The sequence below is a fragment of the Geotrypetes seraphini genome, chromosome 4, assembly GCF_902459505.1.
Source record: "Geotrypetes seraphini chromosome 4, aGeoSer1.1, whole genome shotgun sequence".
In the NCBI taxonomy this organism is placed as follows: Eukaryota; Metazoa; Chordata; class Amphibia; order Gymnophiona; family Dermophiidae; genus Geotrypetes; species Geotrypetes seraphini.
Genome location: NC_047087.1, coordinates 235504669 through 235528165, shown reverse-complemented (window position 1 = coordinate 235528165; position 23497 = coordinate 235504669). Strand labels below are relative to the sequence as shown.

Genomic DNA, 23497 nt, shown 5'->3' with positions numbered 1-23497 from the left:
GGAGGCTGTGGGGGTGCAAGTGGTCCTTCGGGTGGGGGTGCGAGCGGTCCTTCGGGGTGGGAGTGCGAGCGCTCCTTCCGGGTGATGAATCGGGCGTCGGGGGGGGGAACTATGTAAAAAAAATTTTGTACAATGCGCTCACGCGTATAACGCGCAAAGGTATGCGTGGTTTGTAAAAACCACGTATAACGCGCACGTTATATGCGAGAAAATACGGTAACTGTGTGCCCTGCCTATGCTATGCCCAGACTCGCCTTCAACTACACCCCAAAAATAACAGGTAACTAAATAACAGTAAGAAAGGACCTCAGAGGTCCACAGGTCAGCTTTATGCTTACACAGAACATTAATAACTCCCAATCTCAATCATGGGTCAAAAAAACCTATTACTACATTGCTCCATTATACTTATAAACAATGAAAAAATAATAATGACATCCCTACCCATCCACAATAAGCCTGAGCATAGCGGCCATGTCTACTTACAATGTAGGCCAGCATTTTGCTGGCCTACATTGTAAGCGTCTCTCCCTCTACTAGGGAGATGCGTAAGGCCGCCTAGGTTCTTGCAGGCCTGCCTGGGAAGCATTTAAAAAAAACAAAACGTGCAGCCTGATTGACTGATTAGACAGCTGTAGGACACCTACAGCTGCCTAAAATCGGGACACACTTTGCAGAATCCGGGCCTTTGTGTCCCTCTGGTTGGTTAAATCACTTTTATATTGACTCGAATAGTTAAGTTCTGGAATGCGTTGTCAGAGGTTGTGGTAAAAGCAGATAGCGTAACTGGTTTTAAGAAAGTTTGGACAAATTCCTGGAGGAAAAGTCCATAGTCTGTTATTAAGACATGGGGGAAGCCTCTGCTTGCCCTGGATTGGTAGCATGGAATATTGCTACTCCTTGGGTTTTGGCCAGACACTAGTGACCTGGATAAGAACATAAGAATTGCTGCTGCTAGGTCAGACCAGTGGCCCATCGTGCCCAGCAGTCCGCTCCCGTGGCGGCCCTTAGGTCAAAGGCAAGTGCCCTAACTGAGTCTAGCCTTACCTGCGTACATTCTGGTTTAGCAGGAACTTGTCTAACTTTGTCTTGAATCCCTGGAGGGTGTTTTCCACTATAACAGCCTCTGTGGATTGGCCACCACGAGAGCGGGCTACTAGTCTTGATGGACCATTGGTCTGACTCAGTAAGGCTAAATCTAGGTAGCTCTTTATAGAATTAAGCACTATATGGACTCTTTAGGGGCAATTCTGTACTCTAGATGCTCACATTTACCTGCCTCTTTCATGTGTAAACGTCTAGGATACTAGCCCTTATGCATATAAATGAACACTTACCCCATAATAGAGTCAGCAGGGCTCCTATTTTGTAATTAGGCACCTAAATATAAGGGAAAAGTGTATATGGTTAGAGCATGAGTGGGACATAGGCAGGGTTTCCAGTTATGCACATAGGACCTGATTCTATAAAAAGTATCTACCAGATCTAGGTACTAACTTATTTCTTTTTTTTAATTCTCTTAATTGGCGCTGATAATTGAAAGCTCAATTAAATATCAATTAAAATGCAATTTTACAAAATTAGTCACTAGGCAACTCACTCAGTAAGCGCCTACAACTTTTTTGTAGGCGTCTATACTGAGGCGCCTGTACAGAAGGTAGGTGTGGTTAGAGGCGGAGTTTGGGCATGGATTGAGTTAGGCGACAGTATTTAAGGCCAAGAAAACTCTGGTCTAATATATTGGCACCTAAATTGTAGGTGCCAACTGGCATCTAATTCTACAAACCGTTGCTAACTTTGAATTATATACAGTAGGTGCCATTTTCATAGGTGTCTTCCAAGTTAGGCACTGTGTATAGAATCAGGCCTATAGCATACAAAATACTGTAAATTGCAGGTATCCTGCCTCAGATGCCTTTGCTTATACCAGCTCTATGGCTAATGTAACTGTGGGTGCCCGGCTATACAAGTATGCTATAATGGAACATGGACACCCAGGTTCTATTACAGAATAGACTTCTACTGCACATTCTCAGGACACCAAAATGGAGGCACCCAGTTGTAGAATTGCTTCCTTTATAATTATAGAAGAGTTCTATATAGCATTAGAACAGTATCTCAGAAACTTTACGAGCCATGGCACATTAAACTGGGGTCTGCAGCTCAAGAGCATCCGGACGTGCGCGGATGTCTCTGCGATGACATCGTGTGAAGGCATGATGTCATCATGTTGATCTCCGCGCATGTGCAGAGGCCCTCTAGACAGGGCCCTGAGCCACCAGTGTGTTGGGGGGGTCTTGAAAAAGAAGAGGTTCAGAGAGAAGGAGAGACGCCAGGGAGGTAGAGAAGCACTCACTGCGAGAGGCACATCCTGTAGGCAGTCAGCCGGCACTGGCACTTCTCCTCTTCCCTGAAATCTCCTCATACCTGAAATCTCATGGTGCACACTAGTGTGCTGTGGCACATAGGTTGCAATACCCTGAATTAGAGGTTTACTGCTGTCCATGTGACTACTGGCCAAACTGAAGACACAGACAGTGAAATCCTATCAGACATTAGGAAAGCTAACCAAACTGGCAACAATAATATTTAGAGATCTCAGTTATCTCAGTACTCACTGGGTAGACATCTTATCAATACAGGCTACTACTACTACTACAATTAATTACTCTATAGCGCTACCAGACGTGTGCAGTGCTGTACAGAGTCCAGGCTAGTGAGGCAAATGTTTCAGATGGTATAAATGACTGTGTCAGGGAGCAGCTACTCTTAGAACTGACAAGTGGAGGAACTCCACAGAAAGGCGATATATCAGATTCCATTACATACCTACCTACCTATTCCAAATATGGTCTTAACTACAGTGCAGGATCTGCTGTAATGGGTCTTCGGCAATAGTGGCCATAACTTATTCAAAGCAGCTAAAACAGCAGAGGAACTTGCAAGACTTGGGGGCTGGTTATCGAAAAGGCAGATAAAATATTATGTGGGCAAATGGAAAGTGGAGAATGTAGAAAAAAATAGTCATAATTATAGGTGCATGATGCTGGGTTGCAAATTAGGAGTACACAGAAAAAGGATTTTGTAGTCATTGCGAGAAAACAGTGAAACTCCTAGCTCAGTGTGCAACGGTAGTCATAAAATCAAATAGAATGTAAAAAATTATTTGGAAAGGAATTGAGAATAAACCAAAGATTAATTTCTCTGCATTGATGCGTGGTGTGAATGCATTCATCTCTGGTCACCCAATGTCATAGAACATATAGCAGAACTTGAAAGGGTATTGAGAAGGGAAATCAATATAAGATGGAACATTTCCTATATGGAAAATCCAAAATTAAACCTTTTTGGGGCTCTTCCCTTGGAGAAGCAACAGCTAGAAAAGATACCAAGATGCCATGGAAATCTGTATAACTATGGAATGGTAAAACAGGTAATTTGGATTTTAGATTTAATTACATGCCTTTTCCAAACTTGAGCTCAAGACAGGTTATAAGCCAATATATAAGTTATTTCCTCTTTCAAAATAGGAATACTTGTAAACTAAAATGTACTAACGTGACAAGATACACCAGTGGGAGTACAGTTTGAACTTTATCTTCCCTGGGTCTCAGATTGTTGCTCTATCCAAGTAGCTCCCAAACCTGCCTAGGGGTTTCCTAGCCAGTCATGTTTTCAGGGTATCCACAATGAATATTCATTATTAGAGAGATTGTCATGCATTGCCTCCACTGCATGCAAATCTCTCTCGAGAATGTTCATTGTGGATATCCTAAGGAGTCCCAAGTACAGGCAACAATTTCAGTGGTGGTTTACCCTAAAGTCTTCACCTCACAGCCGCTGTAAACATAGCTACCAGCTCAGGTGACTACCAGCTACAACACCACACTCACTGTCATACCTCTGCTCATACAAACACATTTTGGATTTGATATACCTAAAGTGACCATTTATTTTTTTCCTCAAAAAGGAACAGGACTCCCGGATCCTCCTCCTCTACCCCCCTCCCCTAGATCCCATTAAATATAGTGCAAAATATAAACAGCAGCTATAAATTCTCAAAACTGACACATTTTGATCACTAAATTTAAAATACAATCATTTTTCCTACCTTTGTTGTCTGGTGATTTCATGAATCTCTGATTGCACTTCCGTCTGACTGTGCATCCTCTCTTTCATTTGTTTCTTTCTTTCCCTTTCTTTCTTTTTCTGTCTTTCTCTCTCCCTGCCCCCTCCCCAAGCCACCCTACTTCCCCTGCCCCCCTGAGAAGCCAAGCCAAGCCACCCTGCTTCCCCTGCCCCCCCCGACAAGCCAAGCCACGCTGCTTCCCCGACGCACCCTGCTTCTCCTGCCCCCCAATAAGCCAAGCCATCCTGCTTCCCCTGCCCCCCAACAAGCCAAGCCAAGCCACCCTGCTTCCCCAATGCACCCTGCTTCCTCCCCCCCCCCGCTAAGCCAAGCCACCCTGCTTCCCCTGCCCCCGACAAGCCAGGCCACCCTGCTTCCCCTGCCCCCCAACAAGCCAAGCCACCCTGCTTCCCTAATGCACCCTATCCCCCGCCAAGCCAAACCACCCTGCTTCCCCTGCCTCCTTCCAAACCAAGCCACCCTGCTTCCCTGACGCAGCAACACCAAGGCGCATGCAGCGACTGCACTGCACAAGCGCCAGATATACAAGTCTTCCCCCTCCCCCGACGTCAGAATTGACATCGGTGGAGAAGGCTTGTAGGCCCGGCGCTTGTGCAGTGCAGTCGCTGCAGCGCCTGGCCTGTTGCTGCATCAGGGAAGCAAGAAGAAACAGGAAGAAATCCTGGGCTCCATAAACAGGACATATCGGGTGTGCTTCGGAATAATGGGACAAGGTAATTAAAAACGGGACGGTCCCGTTCAAAACGGGAAGAATGATCACGTTAGATATAACGCTAAGTCAAGGTGTATTAAGCGATTTACAATCAGGTATTCAAGCATTTTCCTTATCTGTCCCCATGGGCTCACTGCCTATCTAATGCACCTGGGGCAGTGGAGGATTAAGTGACTTGCCTAGGGTCACAAGGAGCAGTGTGGGGTTTGTACATAAAACCTCATGCAGTAGCTCTAATCATTACACCACACTCTCCTCCAAACAAAAGTCTCTTCAAAATGTCCCCCACTCTACTATATCTTTACTTCTACCCCCAGCTGTTGGGGAAGAGACTGGGATTGCTTCAAAAAATATACAGTGAGCCCTCTCACTTGCTCTTCCCCGTAATCCATAAATTCCATCTTCTCCTTAGCAGCCAACCTTGTTTCTCCGTTTCCCTGCCATATCCATTTCAAAAGTCAGAAGTTTCCTTCACCTCCAATCACTTACTCCCCCACTTTTTCCCACCCTTATCCAAATTGTCCTCCTTCTGCCTTCTGACCTACCCCTTCCCCCTCCCAAGTCTCAGTCCTATGTTACCCTCAGCAACACTGGACAAACTTTCCTCCCTCTTTCTCCTAAGTAGAGGGTCTTTTTTTATTACACTAATGGGTAACATTTTTAAAACAAATGGGAGAAACTCTTTTTTTAAATCAACTTACAATTAAGCAAAGGAGTGTGTTTCAAGAAGATACGGTCAAATTAGTTAACACTGTAAAAGCAGAGTTTGGACAAGTTCCAGGAGGAAAAGTCCATAATCCATTATTAGCCACGTAGATTTTGGAAAGCCACGGCTTATTGTTGTGTGTGTATGCCAAAATGAATAGAGCTACTCTTTAAGATCCTATCAGTACTCGAGACTTGAAATGCCATCATAGGAGACAGGATGCTGGGCTCGGTGAATCTTTTGGTCTGATCTAGTCTAACACATCTTATGTTCTATGCTATTTGGGTTTCCTGTTAACAAAAATATTGTGTAAAAGTATGTTTTCTGATTCTGATGCAGAGGCAGCACTCACAGAGTCTGGAGAGGGAGGAAGTCATCGCACAATGGAGAAACCTAGTGGTTGACTTTAGGGACCTCAGATGAGGACTGTTGCTGTAGCAACTGGACTAAAGTAACTTAGGAGGAGATATACTGTAAATAGGGGCAAAGGGTCTGATTCAGTAGAGTGCAACCAAAGTTGCACATACAAATCTGTGTGCATTGTTAATATGAGCATGCAGCTTAATTGCTTAAGAAGCTAATCAATACCAATAATTGGTAATTAACAAGTAATTGGTGCTAATTGGCATGAATTAGAAGTCACACACATATCTTTGTAAGTGTATTCTCTAAAGTGGTGTGCATAAATTCTAGTGTGTGATTTTAAAAAGGGGGTGGCCAGGGGATGAGCATGGGTGGGTCATGTGTGTTCTTAAAAGTTGGGCACACTGTTACAGGATGATATGCATAACATGACCATTTATTTTTTCATCAAAAATGGGACATCTATTAATTGTCAGTCCGGCCCCCAATCCCACCCCCAATTTCATCCATTCATTTTTCATGTACACCTAATATCTTATTAATTCATAATGGTAACTATAAAATTAATAAAACCACAAAGCACACTATACGCAGAGAAAATGTTAATTATTATTTATATTTGGGGGGTTTTCCCTGCCAGGCCAAAGTCTGCCTGTCTGCCTCCTTCCCTCCCTCCGATTCAACCTCCCCCCCGGTCTGCCGCTTCCTGCCACCATCCCTCCTTCCCTCCCTCCAGCGCCAATTCAAATCCTCGTCCACCCGCCGCCACTGCACCTTCTTCTTGCCGCCCAGAAGCCTTCTTCCCAATGTCAATTCTGACGTCAGAGAGGAAGTTCCGGGCCAAGAAGAAGGTGCAGTGGGAGTGAGCGGACGGGAGTTTGAATCGGCGCTGGGGGGAGAGGAATTGGTGGCCTGTCCCATTGTCCCTGCGCACAGCTTCGGGATGCTGTCCCTGAAAATGACATTTCGGCATCCCGAAGCAGTGGGTCGGGACAACAGGACGGTTGGTCCAATAACGGGACGGTCCTGTTGAAAACGGGATGTATGGTCACCCTAGATATGCACGATCTGTGCACAACTTAGGCACAGGTATTTAGGCCTGGTTTTTGTTCGACTAAATGGGAGTGCCTAAATGTTAGTCATATGGGCACTTTGCATAATTCTATAAACTGCGCATAACTTCAGAGGTATTTTATAGAATTGTGCTAAGCGCCATCCTGTTTAGCGCTGATTTTTTTTAGGATCATATAAAGAATATGACCTCAAATCCCTTGATAGCTGTGAATGAAGGTTCACAGTGCCAAATCCCAGCAGTGGTTCTAATGATGGTAGAGAAGGAACAAAAGCTTTTTTTTTTTTTGCAACATGGAATAAGCCATTGTTATACAGAATTTGAACTGGAATGAGATTGATTTTAGGATAAGCACAGAAAAGTAGCGCCCTCAATGAGACTTAATTGTTTTTGTTTCTGTGAAGATCTGTGACATGTTAATCTCTGGATTACATGCACAATATAAATGAAATCATTTACATTAAAAGCAACAGAGCATTCCACAAACTAAGAAATAAAGATGTCTTGTCTCCCCCCTCTTCACTTTTTACAGCTTGTCATATGGCTTCAAATCACAAAAAGAATTAGAACTCATACTCTTAACAGAGCAGCATGTATGTTTGCAAAGGTGGACTTACCTAATGTAAAGAGAGAGGTTGTCTGATTAATGCAGTTGAATTACACACTACTTTCATAGAATGCTCAATTCTTTCCGTCTTGAAATGAAGCGCCGTTTTTATAACGCAGAGAGATCACGAGCCCTTGCCTTTTTCTTTCTTACTTGAGTTGAATTTGCTGTCATGCTCCGGACTGCTGGGGTCTGCACATTTCCTTTCTCTCTCTGCCGCTTTTGAATAATGAATTAGACGTTCTTCAGGCTTTGGATATAAAACCCTGCAGGCAAGCAAAATGGTTTCTCAGGCTCTGCCAGTTTCCAAAACAAGCTATTGACAGAAAAAAAAGAATAAGCCTGTTTTGTTTGGAGTTTGTCTGAAAGAAGTTTTAAGGGACTTACTCTGTAAGGCCTTGAATCTATTCTGCTTCCCTTTGTGTGTAGACTGTTAAACTTTGTTACTAAGCGACAGGAATCGCAGGCCCTTGGAGATCATTAGCAAAGTGGGTAGCTCACATACAAATTAAACATGAGTCAAAGGCCTTGTTGCTGAGAAGGTTCTGCAGATGTTAGATTCTAGAAACTTCACATTGTACTCCTTTGTGTCTGGTTGGGAAAGAAAGAAGACTGCGCATGTTGCTATAAATAATAATTCTCCATCCCTAACTAACCTTTACACTGTTGTACTTGACAGATCTAGTTGCTAACTGACTACTTTTGAGAGTATGTCATTTATATATAGGTGTATTTCACAATGCACAATATTAATGACATCATCATAAATTTGCCTCTTGAACCAGTGTAAGTAGCTTTTAAGGGCCAGAATCCTGGGGAGACATCACTTGAAAGAATGAACATCCATCTATTAAGAAAGACTATGCAGCTATTAGAGGTAATAGAATACAGAAAAATAAAATAGCAAATCGAAGATTCAGTAAATTAAGTAGAATAAATGAAATATTTTTTTTTAAAAAAAGTTTTACCCTTTTTGGATATACTCTCTTATCTTTATGCAGTCTGTTTTTATTTTTCAGTCATAGTACCTTTAAGGAAGACTACATTAATTGGATTACCCAATCTGTTTGAATTAAAAGGAACCCGGTTTTAATACACTGAGTACATTAAACCCACTGACTAATAATTTATATATTAATTTATTGTCAATACCTGTTCATGAATAAGATTAACACATTTTCAAAATTAAGAAATCATGGATCTACTGTAAAAGTTACAAATTCCAGTCAAACATTAATAGAACATAGAAACTTGATGGCAGATAAAGGCCAAATGGCCCATCCAGTCTGCCCATCCACAGTAACCATTACCTCTTCCTCTCTCTAAGAGATCCACATGCCTATCCCATGCTTTCTTTAATTCAGACACACTTTGTCTCCACCACCTCTGGGAGACCGTTCCACGCATCCACCACCCTTTCTGTAAAAAAGGATTTTCTTAGCTTACTCCTGAGCCTATCACCTCTCAACTTCATCCTATGCCCTCTCATTCAAGAGCTTCCTCTCAAATGAAAGAGACTTCACTCATGCGTATTTACGCCACGTTGGTATTTAAATGTCTCTATCATATCTCCCCTTTCCTCCAAAGTATACAGATTGAGATCTTTAAGTCTGTTCCTATACACCTTATGATGAAGACCACGCACCATTTTAGTAGCCTTCCTCTGGACCGACCCCATCCTTTTTTTGAAGGTGTGGCCTCCAGAATGAAGTCCAGTTGCTGGATCTAATGTGTTACCATACACTTACGCAGCTCTTTAAATTTAAGGAAAAGTAAGCCTTGGCATATAAACTCATTGTTCCTAACATTATAATCAGTGTTAAAATCAGGTGTAGCCTCTAGTGCAGGAGTGCCCACACTTTTTGGGCTTGCAAACTACTTTTAAAATGACCAAGTCAAAATGATCTACCAACAATAAAATTTAAAATAAGAAAACCCACAAAGCACACAGTACGGGGGTTTTCAGAGGTCAAAGCAGATGACTTTATGTAATGTCACCTCAGTAACAACTATGCAAAAATAGACAAATATACCCCCTCCCTTTGTACTAAACCACAATAGGGGTTTTGAGTGCAGGGAGCTGCGCTGAATACCCTGTGCTGCTCTCAATGCTCATAGGCTCCCTGCACTAAAAACCGCTATTGTGGGTTAGTAAAAGGGGGCCATGGTGCAAAATATAGACAGCAGATATAAATTCTCAAAACGGACACATTTTGATCAATAAATTGAAAATAAAATCATTTTTCCTACCTTTGTTGTCTGGTGATTTCATGAGTCTCTGGTTGCACTTTCTTCTTCTGATTGTGCATCCAATGTTTCTTCCCTTTTTTCAGCCTGCTGTATGCTTCCAGACCTCATTCCCTCCGCCAACTTTTTCTTCCTCTCTCTCTGTCCTCCTCCCCTTTCTTTCTGTCTGTCTTTCTTTCTGTCTCCCTTCCCCCCTTTCTTTCTGTCTTTCTCTCGCCTTGCCCCCTTTCTTTCTTTCTGTTTCCCTGTCCACCCTTTCTTTCTTTCTTTTTCCCTTCTTTCTTTCTGTCTCCCTGCTTCCCCTTCTTTCTGTCTCTCTGCCTGCTCCCAAGTCACTGCCGCCACCATTGGGGAATAGGCCTCCAAATCGCCGCCCCCATCGGGGAACAGGCCTCCAAACCACCACCACCCCAAGCTCTCCCTGCTTCCCAAAGCAGAAGCGTCGGGCCGACCAGCATTCCTCTCCTCGCCATCATTTCTGAAGTTGGAGTGGAAGTTCCAGGCCAGAATTGACATCGGTTGGGGAAAGTTTGTCTGCTCGGCGTTTCTGAGTCGGGAAGCAAGTAGAATGCGAAGGCAATGCGATCAACTCGCGTTGCCTTCGTGATCTACCGGTTGATCACGATCAACCTTTTGGGCACCCCTGCTCTAGTGCATCCCACATTAAAACCAGATGTAACTGGATTTATTACCATAGACCAGGGTTGGGCAACCACGGTCTTTGAGGTCCACAGTCCTGTCAGGTTTTCTAGATATCCAAAATGAATATGCATAAGATTGATTTGCATGTACTGCTTCCATTGCATGCAAATAGATTTCCTGGATATTCATTGTGGAAATATTGGAAAACCTGACAGGGTTGAGGCCCTCTAGGATTGGGGTTGTCCAACCCTGCCATAGATAGTTGGTGACTAGTTGGGGGAGGCTAGGGTTGGGACAGGGTGTTTTGAGGGAAGATAAAATCCTTGAGAAGAGACAGCAGTAAAGGGACCATGTGGATAGTTTGGAACTCAGCAGAAAAGCCCCCCTCCCCCACTGTGTCTGTGGTGAAGCAGCACCAGCTTCCTCTTCCCTAGTATCTCTGTTACTGATGGTAATATGCACATTGAACACATTCCAGGGAATGAAGTGTAAAAAGAAAAAGATTAGCAAAGGAATGTACCAAAATATAATATATTAAACAGAACAATATTTGCAGTAGTCTGGAAATATGTGCAGTTATTTTAAGACCCTGCTTCTCCAGTCCAGCATCTCCCTGTTGATCACGTGAATGATTATGTTTGGCAGCATTAGTACAGAAATCCTGTGGGTATAGGTAAATGTAAAACGATTTGTGTAACAGGATTTTTGGCGTTGCCAAATGGCTAGTAGACTTCAGATCTGCTGGTCTTATTATTTACAGTAAATTAATATGTTTGGAATATGTATTAGCTTTACGTGTATCTAATAGTAGATAAGTGGGCTGAGCACAGGCAGGGAAGTTCCTTTCAAATCCTACTGGTGCTTCTTGAGATCACATGCAAGTCACTTAACCCTCCATTGTCTCACGGGCAATTCTATAACTTGACATAAAGGAGTCATGAGGATGAGATGTCACTCGTGACACTCAACTCCGCTTTTGACACCAGATATTTTCCTGCTCACTTCTAAATTTGGCATGTATTAAATACTCTATTTATGTGATAGAAGTACCAACTATTGAGACTCTTGACAAAGGCATAGATGCTGAAACACTATCAGTGTCGAGTGTTTGAGTCCTCACTGTGCTACTATCAATAAAGTGAACTTTGAACTTTGCATCCATGGCTAAATTATTGACATCTCATTCTCACGACTCCTTTGTTGGGCCCCTTTGAGGCCTCCTTGGGCCTCAAAGAGGATGGAATTGATCTAGAAGAAGACTAATAAAATAGTCACTGGTCTACGTCATAAGGCATATGGGGACAGACTTAAAGATCTCAATATGTATTCTTTGGAAGAAATGCAGGAGAGGGGAGATATGACAGAGATGTTTAAATACCTAGGTGGCATAAATATGCATGAGTCAAGTCTCTTTAAATTGAAAGGAAACTCCAGAGTAAGAGAACATAGGATAAAGTTAAGAGATGATAGGTTCAAGAATAATCTAAGGCAGTGCCTCTCAAATTGTGTGCCATGGCACAGTGGTGTGCCTCGAAGAAATTCCGGTTGTTCCATGAGAGATTCTAGAATTTTACTTTATTAAGGTGCACTAACTGATTTAGTGTGTGCTAAGGTGCCCATTGAATATAATGGATGCCTTAGCATTTAGTGCACACTCAATCAGTTAGCACGCCTTAATAAAAGGACCCCTTTATGTTTAAAAATACCCTTCATAAATATACATTAGAATGAATGACATGTACGTCGTGTAAGCAAGAGTCTGTCAATGTTATGAGCATCTGTGTGTATAAGGATACAACTGCCCAGACAAGCATCATTCTTTGATGTGATTGATCGTTGAAAACTAACAGTATTGTATTTTTATTTTTTATGCAGTACTTATCCTAACTGAAGCAACAAAGCAATCAAGGCTTTGTTATTGTTTGGATCTTCTTATCTTTGCAAACTTGGATTTTCAGCTCTGACAGAAATTAAATCGAAAAAAAGAGAATGATTGTAGATGGTGGATGATGAAATGCATGTTTGTATGTCAACTATCGAATCGTGTGTTTGAGTTGATTTACACTCAAAAACAAGCACATCCATCACATTGATTAGCAATTCTATCTACTTTAGTTTCACCGTTTCAGTTTTATAATTTCAACTATAATGTGCCATGAGAAACATTTGCTCCATTTAGTGTGCCATGTAAAACATTTGCTTCTTTAGTGTGCCAGAGCTAAAAAGTTTGAGAGACACTGATCTGAAGAAATGCTTTTTCACTGAAAGGGTGGTAGATGTGTGGAATAGTCTCCACCAAGACTGTCTGATTTCAAGAAAGCACAGGTACATTGGTTCTCTTAGGGAGAGGAGGAGATTAAGGATACTGCGGATGGGCAGACTGGATGAGCCATTTGGCCTTTATTTGCTATCAAGTTTCTATATTTCTATTCTATAAAGAGGCATGCACAAATCTTTTAGGGCTCCTTTTATCAAGCCGTGCTAGCAGGGTTAACGCGCGTGACTTTTCATCACGCGTTAACCCCCCTGCTGGCCAAAAACTACTGCCTGCTCAAGAGGAGGCGGTAGTGGTTAGCGTGTCCAGTGGTTTAGCTTGCACTATTATGCACATTAAACTGCTAGTGCGGCTTAGTAAAAGGAGACCTTAGAGCTCCTTTTATCAAGCTGCGCTAGCGGGGTTAACACGCGTGACTTTTTATCACGTGTTAACTCCTGCGTTGGCCTAAAAACTACCGCCTGCTCAAGAGGAGGCGGTAGCGGCTAGCGGGGCTAGTGGTTTAGCACATGGTATTATGCACGTTAAACCGCCAGCATGCCTTTGTAAAAGGAGCCCTTAGTGTACAACTGAAAGAGAGAATGATCATGGGAGGGGCAAGGGCAGGTCAGGGATGTTCACTAAAGATGTGTGCAGTATTATAGAATTGGGGGGATCTGTACTTAATTTAACTGGAAGAATTTACACTAGGTTGCAATTGGTATAAATTTTCATGTCCAAAGTTGGGTGAAGAACTTGACACTACACACTATTCTATAAATGGTGCCCAAATGGGGGCACCTATAGAGCATAGACCCTCGAATTCTAGAAAGGTCACCCAAATTTACACACACAGGGCAGATGTGCATGGAAATTAATTAGTTAATAAGCCATTAACAATCAATTATTGATATCAATTAATTGACATTAATTTGGACTTGCACATACATCTGCCTACGTGCTATTCTATAATTCTGCAAGGGCAAAGTGTCATGCGTACAACCCAAAAGAGGTAGAGTCATGAGAGGGGCATGCACGGTTCAGGGGCATTCCCAAAATTTGGGAGCAGTGTTACAGAATTTCTGGGTTGTGCACCCAACTTGCATGCCAGAATTTACACCAGGTTTCAGTAGGCATAAGTCCTCACACCCAAAGTTGTCCGTGGGATTGGTGCTAAACACTATTCTATAAAGGGCACTTGACTTTACGATGCCTAAATTTGGGTGCTATTTACTAAATCCCATTGTGCACTCTGTAAGAAAAGTACGCATTCGTACTTTGTTTGAAATGACTGCCTATTTCTTGTATGAACGAGCTACATGCATATTTCATACATATTCCCCTCTTTTAAGAAAACCGTGATAGCAATTTTTAGCAGAAGCTGGTGCACTGAATGCTCTGCGCTGCTCCCGATGCTCATAGAACTCTGAGTGTCAGGAGCAGTGCAGAGCATTCAGCACACCAGCCTGCGCTGAAAACCGCTATCATGGTTTTGTAAAAGGGGGGATAGTTATTAGTACAATTTATATAAATACATATGCAAAAACAGTTTTACAGAATGCATTTTAAACTTGATCTAAATGTTAGCAATATAGCTTTTCCTTACAGAGTTGATGTAATTGAGGCCAGCAGCATGCCAGATTTTAAGAAAAAATGGGATTGGCACGTGGGATCTCTTCACGGAGGAAGTTAGGGGATGAGTCTTTAGTGTGGGCAGACTAGATGGGCCGTGACCCTTTTCTGCCGTCAGTTTCTGTGTTTCTATGTTTCTATCACAGCAATAGAGATTTCCAGCATTTCAGACTTAATTATATACCCTGTGTTTCTTGTGATTGACTGGGTTATTTCTAATTTTGTTTAATTCACAATCCAAAATTTAAGAATCAGGTATTTAATATGAGCAATCAGATTTAAGAATCATATTATCAATGTATTACTTTATTCAACCAGATATTGTGTTTTTTTTAAATGCATGAAAACTGTGATATGATGTAATAGAAATCTTACCTACTTTTGCCAGGTTATTCTTGGTTGTTTTCTGCTCTTAAGTTTCTGCCATCTTTAGACATTGACAAATACACTTTGCACTGTTATTATACTAAGATTATTACAAGGACATGAATATTTTTAATCGTTTTGCATTCTTTAGGGTGACATATATGACACCTTTTGTCTTTCTGAAGTTCTGTTAGAAACTGGAAAAATAAAACATGTTTTGTTTTATTCCATGAGGTTGTGATCTTTATTGATGCACCCAAAATGATAAATTACAGCCATATGGGGAAACAACTGAAGCAGAGAAACAGGCAGCCTTCTTTTTTCAAGATGCAAATATTTCATTCTGAGTTTATGTTTCCTGCCATCGGGAAACCAATTTGTTTCTACTTTAGAAATGAAAAAAAAAAGTGGCTCTGTGTTGGAGTATTTTGAAGTAAACTGAACATCTAATCATCACTTTTTAGTAATAAGTGATGAGCTATTTTTAAGTCATCTTCCAATGTATTTGGCTAGTGGCATTTGTAAATATCTTATAGGTATTATTAGGATACAGTATCTTACATAACCGTGGGTATTCATAGGGGTCCTTTTACAAAGGCGCGGTAGCGGTTTAACGCGCGGAATACCGCACGTTAAACTGCCTTCCGCGCTAGTACCTAACGCCTCCATTGACAAGGCATTAGGATTTTAGGCAGCCGCGGGAGTTAGCGCGTGATGAAAAGTCTGCGCTATCCCCCGTGGCGCGCCTTGATAAAAGGAGCCCATAGTGTATATTTGGTCTTTACCATTCTTGTTTTTGGTTGCTAGATGGTGACAAGTATGTTAGTTTCCAATATAAATAAAGGTCTGCGTAAACATGACATTGGGAACCCTAAGTAGTACAGCTAATGGAGGAGGCATTATTATTAATTTATTTCCAGTCAATCCAAATAACTTCTCGGCAGGTTGCAGTTAAAAAATCAAACCAACATTCTGAAACCGACAATACAATTTAAAAAATAGAAATGGTAATCCTTTTATGAAGTCTTTTTCACTTCTTTATGGTCACATACACATGTAAAAGGCCTTTAATAAAATACTGACTGGCATAAATGTATGCGTCTTAACCAAGATGGCACATACTTTGCTGTAGGTATACCCAGAGGTACCATCTAAGTCAGTGGTCCCAAACTCCTTTGCAGGGCCACATTTTGGATTTGTAGGTACTTGGAGGGCCTCAGAAAAAATAGTTCATGTCTTATTAAAGAAATGACAATTTTGTATGAGGTAAAATTCTTTATAGTTTATAAATCTTTCCTTTTGGCTAAGTCTTGTTAATAATATTGTAGTTTATAGCTAAAGAGACATGTGATCAAGAAACTGTTTTATTTTACTTTTGTGATTATAATAAACATATCGAGGGCCTCAAAATTGTACCTGGCGGGCTGCATGTGGTCCCCGGGCTGCAAGTTTGAGACCACTGATCTAGGTGGAACTTGGGTGGAGTGGCCGAAAAACAAAGTGGGAATGACTAAATATAAAAAAACCCTGAAGATTTTCCAAGATAAAAATTTTAGTTGTTAAACACTTACGATGTACAATGTTTGAAAGATATGAACCCAACACAGGCTGTGTTTCAACATAGTTGGCTTTGTCAGGAGTCCAGTCATTAAGCAATGAAAGTGATACAGCCAAAAGGGACAGCTACGAAAGCAATCATCTGTTATATGACAACTAAAGTTTCTCTGAGTAATGGCTCGGTTGCTTCAGAGAGTTTACAAGTACACTACACACACATAATAAAATACTTTATTTAATGCCTAGTGGTTAGAGCTGCTGTTTCAGCACTCTGAGGTTGTGAGTTCAATTCCAGCCTGCTCACTCTGACTCTGGGCAAGTCACTTAAACCTCCATTTTCCCAGGTACCACAGTTAGAGTGTGAGCTTTCCGGGACAGAGAGGAAAAATACTTAAGTGTACTTAATTACTATTCAATGTATTGTAAACCACTTTGGGTTAATCTCTTCATGAAAAGATGGTTAATAAATCCCAATAAATAAAAAAATGCATACATATATACAAACTTTTTGCATGAACATGTATACCTGTTTTCCGGTGGTTGCAACTGTCTGCTTGCATTCAAGGCATGATTTCTGCCATATATAAAGACACAAAGGCCTAGATTCACTAACCTGGCCGAGTCAGTCTGATCCGTGTCCGATCTTACACAGGCTGGCTGATTCTCAATGGGCCTATATTCAAATGGGGGCAATCAGAGAAATGCCCCCCACTGACCTCACGGATCGCTCTCCAGCGATCCAGACGCATGCACAGACCATTTACTTTGCCTGTAAATGGTCTGCGCATGCATTTGATGCCTGTGTTTTGTTTTGTTTTTTACTTTTTACTTAGGAACCTGTGGTTTTAACCCATGGGTTTAGAGCGGGTTAAAACCACGGGCTCAAGTCGGGGCAGGAGAATTGTGGCAGAGATCGGGGCAGAAGAGTTGGGGCAGAGATTGGGGCAGGAGAGTTGGGGCAGGAGATTCACAGGAGAGTTGGGGCAGAGATCGGGGCAGGAGAGTCGGGGTAGGAGATTCACAGGAGAGTTGGGGCAGAGATCGGGGCAGGAGAGTTGGGGCAGAAGATTCACAGGAGAGTTGGGGCAGAGATCAGGGCAGGAGAGTCAGGGTAGGAGATTCACAGGAGAGTCGGGGCAGAGATCAGGACAGGAGATTCGCACGAGGGTGGGGCAGAGATTGGGGCAGGAGATTCGCAGGAGAGTTAGGGCAAAGATCGGAGCAGGAGATTCAAAGCAGAGAGTCCCATTCGCCGACACAAGTTCACTGCCCTGGTGAGTCCCTGCCGTGAAGAGCCACAGCTAACATGGGGACTTTTAAAAGCAGGCAATTATTCTTTCCTGCTCTCCGCAGCCCTTCCCCGCTGTGCAGCCCCACTTTAAAACCATGGTCTCACACTGCAGGGAAGGGCGGCAGAGAGCAGGAGAGTCAGGGCGGCAAGAGCAGGGCTCGCCTGGAAGAGGTAGAGAGCAAAGCGGCAGAGATGGGTTGCAGGGCTAGGATTTCAGGCCGAGGATAGTCGGAAAGGACATTTGCGACTGGTCCCCAACAGTCGCTTCTTGTGTTGATCAGCCAGCCCAGTCGGTTTCCAAGATTTCTTAGTGAATTGCATCCCTGCCTACTTTGTATGCCGTTCCCCTCATTTGCATGCCTGGATCGGAATCGGATCGGCACAGAGGTAAGTGAATCGGGCCGGAGTAAAATCAGGTCGCAAACCGATCGGTACACGATCGTTTACTTAGTAAATCTAGCCCAAACACTCCTTTATGTCTTCATAAAGAAGATATAAGTACAGTAGATCTCTATCTGGCTTCATAACCTAGGATTCCTGTTATAAAATTACTGTCAGGGTATTTTAAAAAAAATATAAAAGGGCCCTTTTATGAAGCCATGGTAAGCACTAATGCGTGCTTACTACAGCAAAAAAGGTGTCCCGTGGTGATTTTTGCATTTGTGTACACTACCTACATGCTAAAAATTAAAATCTATTCTTTAGTGCTGGGAGAAGGTTTGGGTGTGGAGAGTAGGTGTGCAGTATGCTAATCTAGCTACATTGCTGTATGCTAACCAGTTAACATAGAAACATAGAAATAGACGGCAGATAAGGGCCACGGCCCATCCAGTCTGCCCACCGCAATGACCCTTCTCCACCTAACTCAGTGAATAGATCCCACGTATCTATCCCATTTGGCCTTAAAATTAGCGCATGGGACATTAACAGTCTGCTAAGTGGGCGTTAGCAAGTGCTCATGTGCTAATGTCCATGCACTAATGGGGACATTAGTGTATCCATTAATGCTGGAAATAGAAAAATCAACCATTTTACCCACATGGTAAAAGTGGCCTTAACATGATAGTTTTTACTGTTGCTTAGTAAAAGGGCCCAAAATGTGATTAATTACAATTACAAATTTGGTAATCGGCAGAATAATTGTGTTTGCAGATTTTGATCGAATAACAGCTGTATATCTAAATTTATCCTCTCTGTCACCTCTTTTGCAAACTATTGAGCCCTATCCTATTTAATCTCTTTTTATTTAGGGGCTGTCCTTTTTCCAATATTTGTTGTTCTTCTCCATATCTGTTCTAGTTCTACTATATGTTTAGAGATGGGGTGACCAGAACATGTAAGGAATGGCGCACGGGGAGAGGACACCGCTGTGCTTATCCACGTGGGAACAAATGATGTGAGCGGGCGGAAGTATGACAGGGAAGAGCTGAAGGGCCAGCTCTGCTCACTTGGAAGAAAACTGAAGATCAGGGAGGTGAAGGTGGCCTTCTCTGAGATCCTCCCAGTACCAAGAGCGGATGGAAAGAGACAAGGGGAATTGCAAGTAATCAACGCCTGGATGAGACGATGGTGCGAAGAAGAAGGCTTCGACTTCGTGCGCAACTGGACGGCGTTCTGGGGAAAAAGCAAGTACTACAGAAGGGACGGACTACACCTCAACAAAGAAGGAGCAAGAGTTTTGGCAGGCAACATGAAGAAGGCAATCGAGAAGGCTTTAAACTGAAAGATAGGGGAAAGCCGACAGTCGACCACCGGTCGATGGCACGGATAGCAGGATGCCCCGACGAAGAAGCCAAGGAAAACTACTCCTACACAAGAGAAGACGACCTCATGGCAAATAAGGGAGAAAAAGCAGGAAGGGACAAATCAGACACAGGAGGGGACGACCACACAGCAAACAAGGGTAATAACACAGGAGCAGTTAAGGATATCGTAATTGAAACTACAGGGACGGCCATGAGTAGAAGGTCCAAAAAGGTAACACGTAGGGAACTTAGATGTATGTATACGAATGCTAGAAGTCTAGGTAACAAAATGGGGGAACTAGAGACAATAGCAAGACATGACATATTGGATATCATTGGCATAACAGAAACATGGTGGAATGAAGAAAACAAATGGGACACAGTACTACAGGGATACAAGCTGTATAGAAGAGATCGAGTAGGGCAGAAAGGTGGAGGTATTGCTCTATATATTAAGGAGGGAATAGATTCTGTTGAAATGGTTACAACAGAAATGAAAGAGAAGCTTGAGTCACTCTGGATCAAGATTCCTGGTCAATTTGGAGCAGATACGAAAATTGGCCTTTACTATCGTCCCCCAGGACAGGCGGAGGAAACTGACTCAGAAATGATGGAGGAAATCAAACAAGAATGCAAGACAGGCAATGTAATTATATTGGGAGACTTCAATTTCCCAGGGATAGACTGGAAACTAGCAACCTCCAACTGCGGCAAGGAGGCCAAGTTCCTGGAGGTGCTAGGGGATTGCTTCCTGGAACAAATGGTAAAAGAGCCGACAAGAGGCAACGCCACCTTGGACTTGGTCCTAAATGGCCTCACGGGACCGATAACAGTAGTGGAAGTCATGGTTCCACTGGGAACGAGTGATCACAATGTAATTAACTTTAAACTTGACATCGGGAAAGGGAAACATGCCAAAACCTTAACCACCACATTGAACTTTAAAAAGGGTAAATACGATAGCATGAGAGCCATGGTAGAAAAACGACTTGAAAAGAAGGTGGACAAACTTGAAACGGTAGATCAGGCATGGTCCCTACTGAAAAATACTATCACAGAAGCACAAGATCTCTACATTCCGAGGATTTCCAAAGATCGGAGATCAAAGAGCAAAAGAGAACCGGCATGGCTTACCAAACAGGTGAAGGAAGCCATAAAAGAAAAGAAGGACTCTTTCAAAAAATGGAAATACATAAAGACAACCGAAGCCTGGAACAAACATAAAGATGATCAGAAGAAATGTCACAAGGCGGTGAGGGATGCAAAACAGGAATATGAGGAAAAAATAGCCCAGGAGGCCAAAAACTTCAAGCCCTTCTTTAGATACGTGAAAGGGAAAAAACCTGCAAAAGAGGCAGTCGGACCCTTGGACGACCAGGGAAGAAAAGGGTACATCAAGGAAGATAAACAAATCGCAGACAAACTAAATTCCTTCTTTGCGTCCGTCTTTACGAAGGAGGACACCTCAACAATACCTGAAGCGGAGAAAGTGTTTGCAGGAGAAATAGAAGACAGCCTCACCACAGTTGAAGTGGACTTAGACCAGATATACTATCAGATCGACAAACTTAAAAGTGACAAATCCCCTGGACCGGATGGAATTCACCCGAGAGTCTTAAAGGAATTGAAGGTTGAAATCGGAGAGTTATTGCAAAAACTTGCAAACCTGACAATCAGAACTGGACAGATACCGGACGACTGGAGGATAGCGAACGTCACCCCAATTTTCAAAAAAGGATCAAGAGGGGAACCGGGCAACTATAGACCTGTGAGTCTTACGTCTGTCCCCGGCAAGATGGTTGAAGCACTGATCAAGGATAGCATGGTCCGTCACTTGGACGCACACGACTTGATGAAACCCAGTCAACACGGATTCAGGAAAGGGAAATCATGTTTGACGAATTTACTCCAATTTTTTGAGACTGTGAACGAGCAAATTGATAGTGGGAAGCCGGTGGACATAATATACTTGGACTTCCAGAAAGCGTTCGACAAAGTTCCACATGAAAGACTTCTCAGGAAACTACAAAGCCATGGCATAGAGGGGGATATACAAAGATGGATAGGCAAATGGCTGGAAAACCGAAAGCAGAGAGTGGGCATAAATGGGAAGTTCTCCGACTGGGAGAAAGTGACTAGTGGTGTACCCCAGGGCTCGGTACTTGGGCCGATCCTTTTTAATATTTATATCAATGATCTGGAGGAAGGAACATCCAGTGAGATCATCAAGTTTGCAGACGATACAAAACTATGCCGGGCGATCAGATCGCATGAGGATAGAGAGAAACTCCAGAGCGACTTGTGTCGGTTAGAAACATGGGCGGAGAAATGGCAGATGAAGTTCAATGTGGAGAAATGCAAGGTAATGCATTTAGGAAATAAGAATAAGGAATACGAGTATACAATGTCAGGTGCAACTCTGGGGAAGAGTGAACAAGAAAAGGACCTGGGTGTACTGATAGATAGGACCCTGAAGCCGTCGGCACAATGCGCGGCAGCGGCAAAGAAGGCAAATAGAATGTTGGGCATGATAAAGAAAGGAATCTCGAGTAGATCGGAGAAAGTTATAATGCCGCTTTATAGGGCAATGGTCAGACCACACTTGGAATACTGCGTCCAACATTGGTCTCCCTACTTAAAGAAGGATATAAAACTGCTGGAGAGGGTGCAGAGACGAGCAACAAAACTGGTGAAGGGTATGGAAAAACTGGAATACGAGGACAGACTTATAACACTAGGATTATTCTCCCTTGAGAAAAGGAGACTGCGTGGGGATATGATCGAGACCTTCAAAATACTGAAAGGAATCGACAAAATAGAGCAGAGAAGATTATTTACATTGTCCAATTTGACACGGACTAGAGGACATGTAATGAAGCTAAGGGGGGACAGGTTCAGGACTAATGTCAGGAAGTTCTGCTTCACTCAGAGAGTGGTTGACACCTGGAATGCCCTCCCAGATGAGATTATTGCGGAATCGACCGTCCTAGGCTTCAAGAGCAAACTAGATGCATATCTCCTTAAGAGAGGCATGTAAGGATATGGTGGACTATAAATTACGACAGGTGTACACCTGGCAGGGCCTCCGCGTGTGCGGATCGCTGGACTTGATGGACCGAAGGTCTGATCCGGAGATGGCATTTCTTATGTTCTTATGAATGGATGCATCACAGATCTATTATAGATGTACTACGGGTAGGGCTTCTGATTTTAGTGTTTAGCCAGTGAACACTAATAAAACACCACTGGTTCAAGCCAAGTACGAGTATGTGTCTGTTGGATAAACCACACATCCCCTAGAATTTACTCACCCCTCCCTTCACCTGCCTGTTTTTTGAGTCTTCTCTTTGCTGATGACCTCACAGCTGCACAAATAATGTATATGTTTTTGATTTAACTGGAAAAGGTGCACATGTTGCATGCACAAAGCATCCTGATTACCTGGAAGCAGCTCATTAGTTGGAATCTAGATATAATTTTGCATTCAGCAAACTACACACAAAGGGGGATATTTCCAAAACCACACTAAACAGCTAACATGGTGACCATTAGAGTAAACCTGTGCTAATGACTTCTACATAGAATTCCAAGTTAGTACAGCTAGGGGCAGGATCCAGGGGGGGGGGGGGCAGATGGGTGGCAATAGAGAATGGCTGGCACTGACATCATTTAGGATGGTACAGAAAGCTAGCAGTCATAATTGCTAGGAGTTGCTTCACTTAAAACCACCTGAACAGGTGGCATTAACTCTACCTTCTACTCTTCTACCTTCTACTAGCGGTCTAGAAGCCCCTAAGGATTCACCCTTCTGACCTCCCACAGCAGAGTCCCTACCCCCATTCAGAACCCCCCCAATACAAGCCTAGTAATCCAGATTCCCCCAAAAGGCACACCCTTCCTAATAAAGACCCTCACAGCCCACCACTAGGACTTAACAGGGAGGGGGGAGGGGAGATTTTCACTGATAGCCTAGAGGACCAGGTTGGTAGTGGACCTCTGTCCATTCCGATCATGTAGCCTCCACTGACTCCTAGCAGTAATCCTATGGTATTATCACTAGGGGTCATCCTGCCACATAAGGGGTTGAATTAGCTCAAATTTGAAACTTGTGACCAATAGTAGCAACAGTCAGTGCTAAAAATGTACTACTGTG

General features: G+C 42.8%; 2 protein-coding genes across 5 annotated transcripts in view; one reads left to right on the top strand and one right to left on the bottom strand.

Annotated features, from left to right (window-relative positions):
- Positions 1–8013, bottom strand: part of LRRC18 (leucine rich repeat containing 18) — a 43056-nt gene extending 35043 nt beyond the window's left edge. The window contains exons 1-2 of the mRNA XM_033941177.1: positions 7621–8013; positions 1338–1380 (exon numbers count right to left, since the gene is read on the bottom strand). Coding sequence (XP_033797068.1) covers positions 1338–1342 — 5 coding nt within the window. The 5' untranslated portion in view covers positions 1343–1380; positions 7621–8013. The remainder of the gene's footprint in view (positions 1–1337; positions 1381–7620) is intronic.
- The window catches only part of WDFY4 (WDFY family member 4), a 613830-nt gene that overhangs the window by 425550 nt on the left and 164783 nt on the right, over positions 1–23497 (top strand). The gene's annotated exons all lie outside the window — the stretch shown is intronic.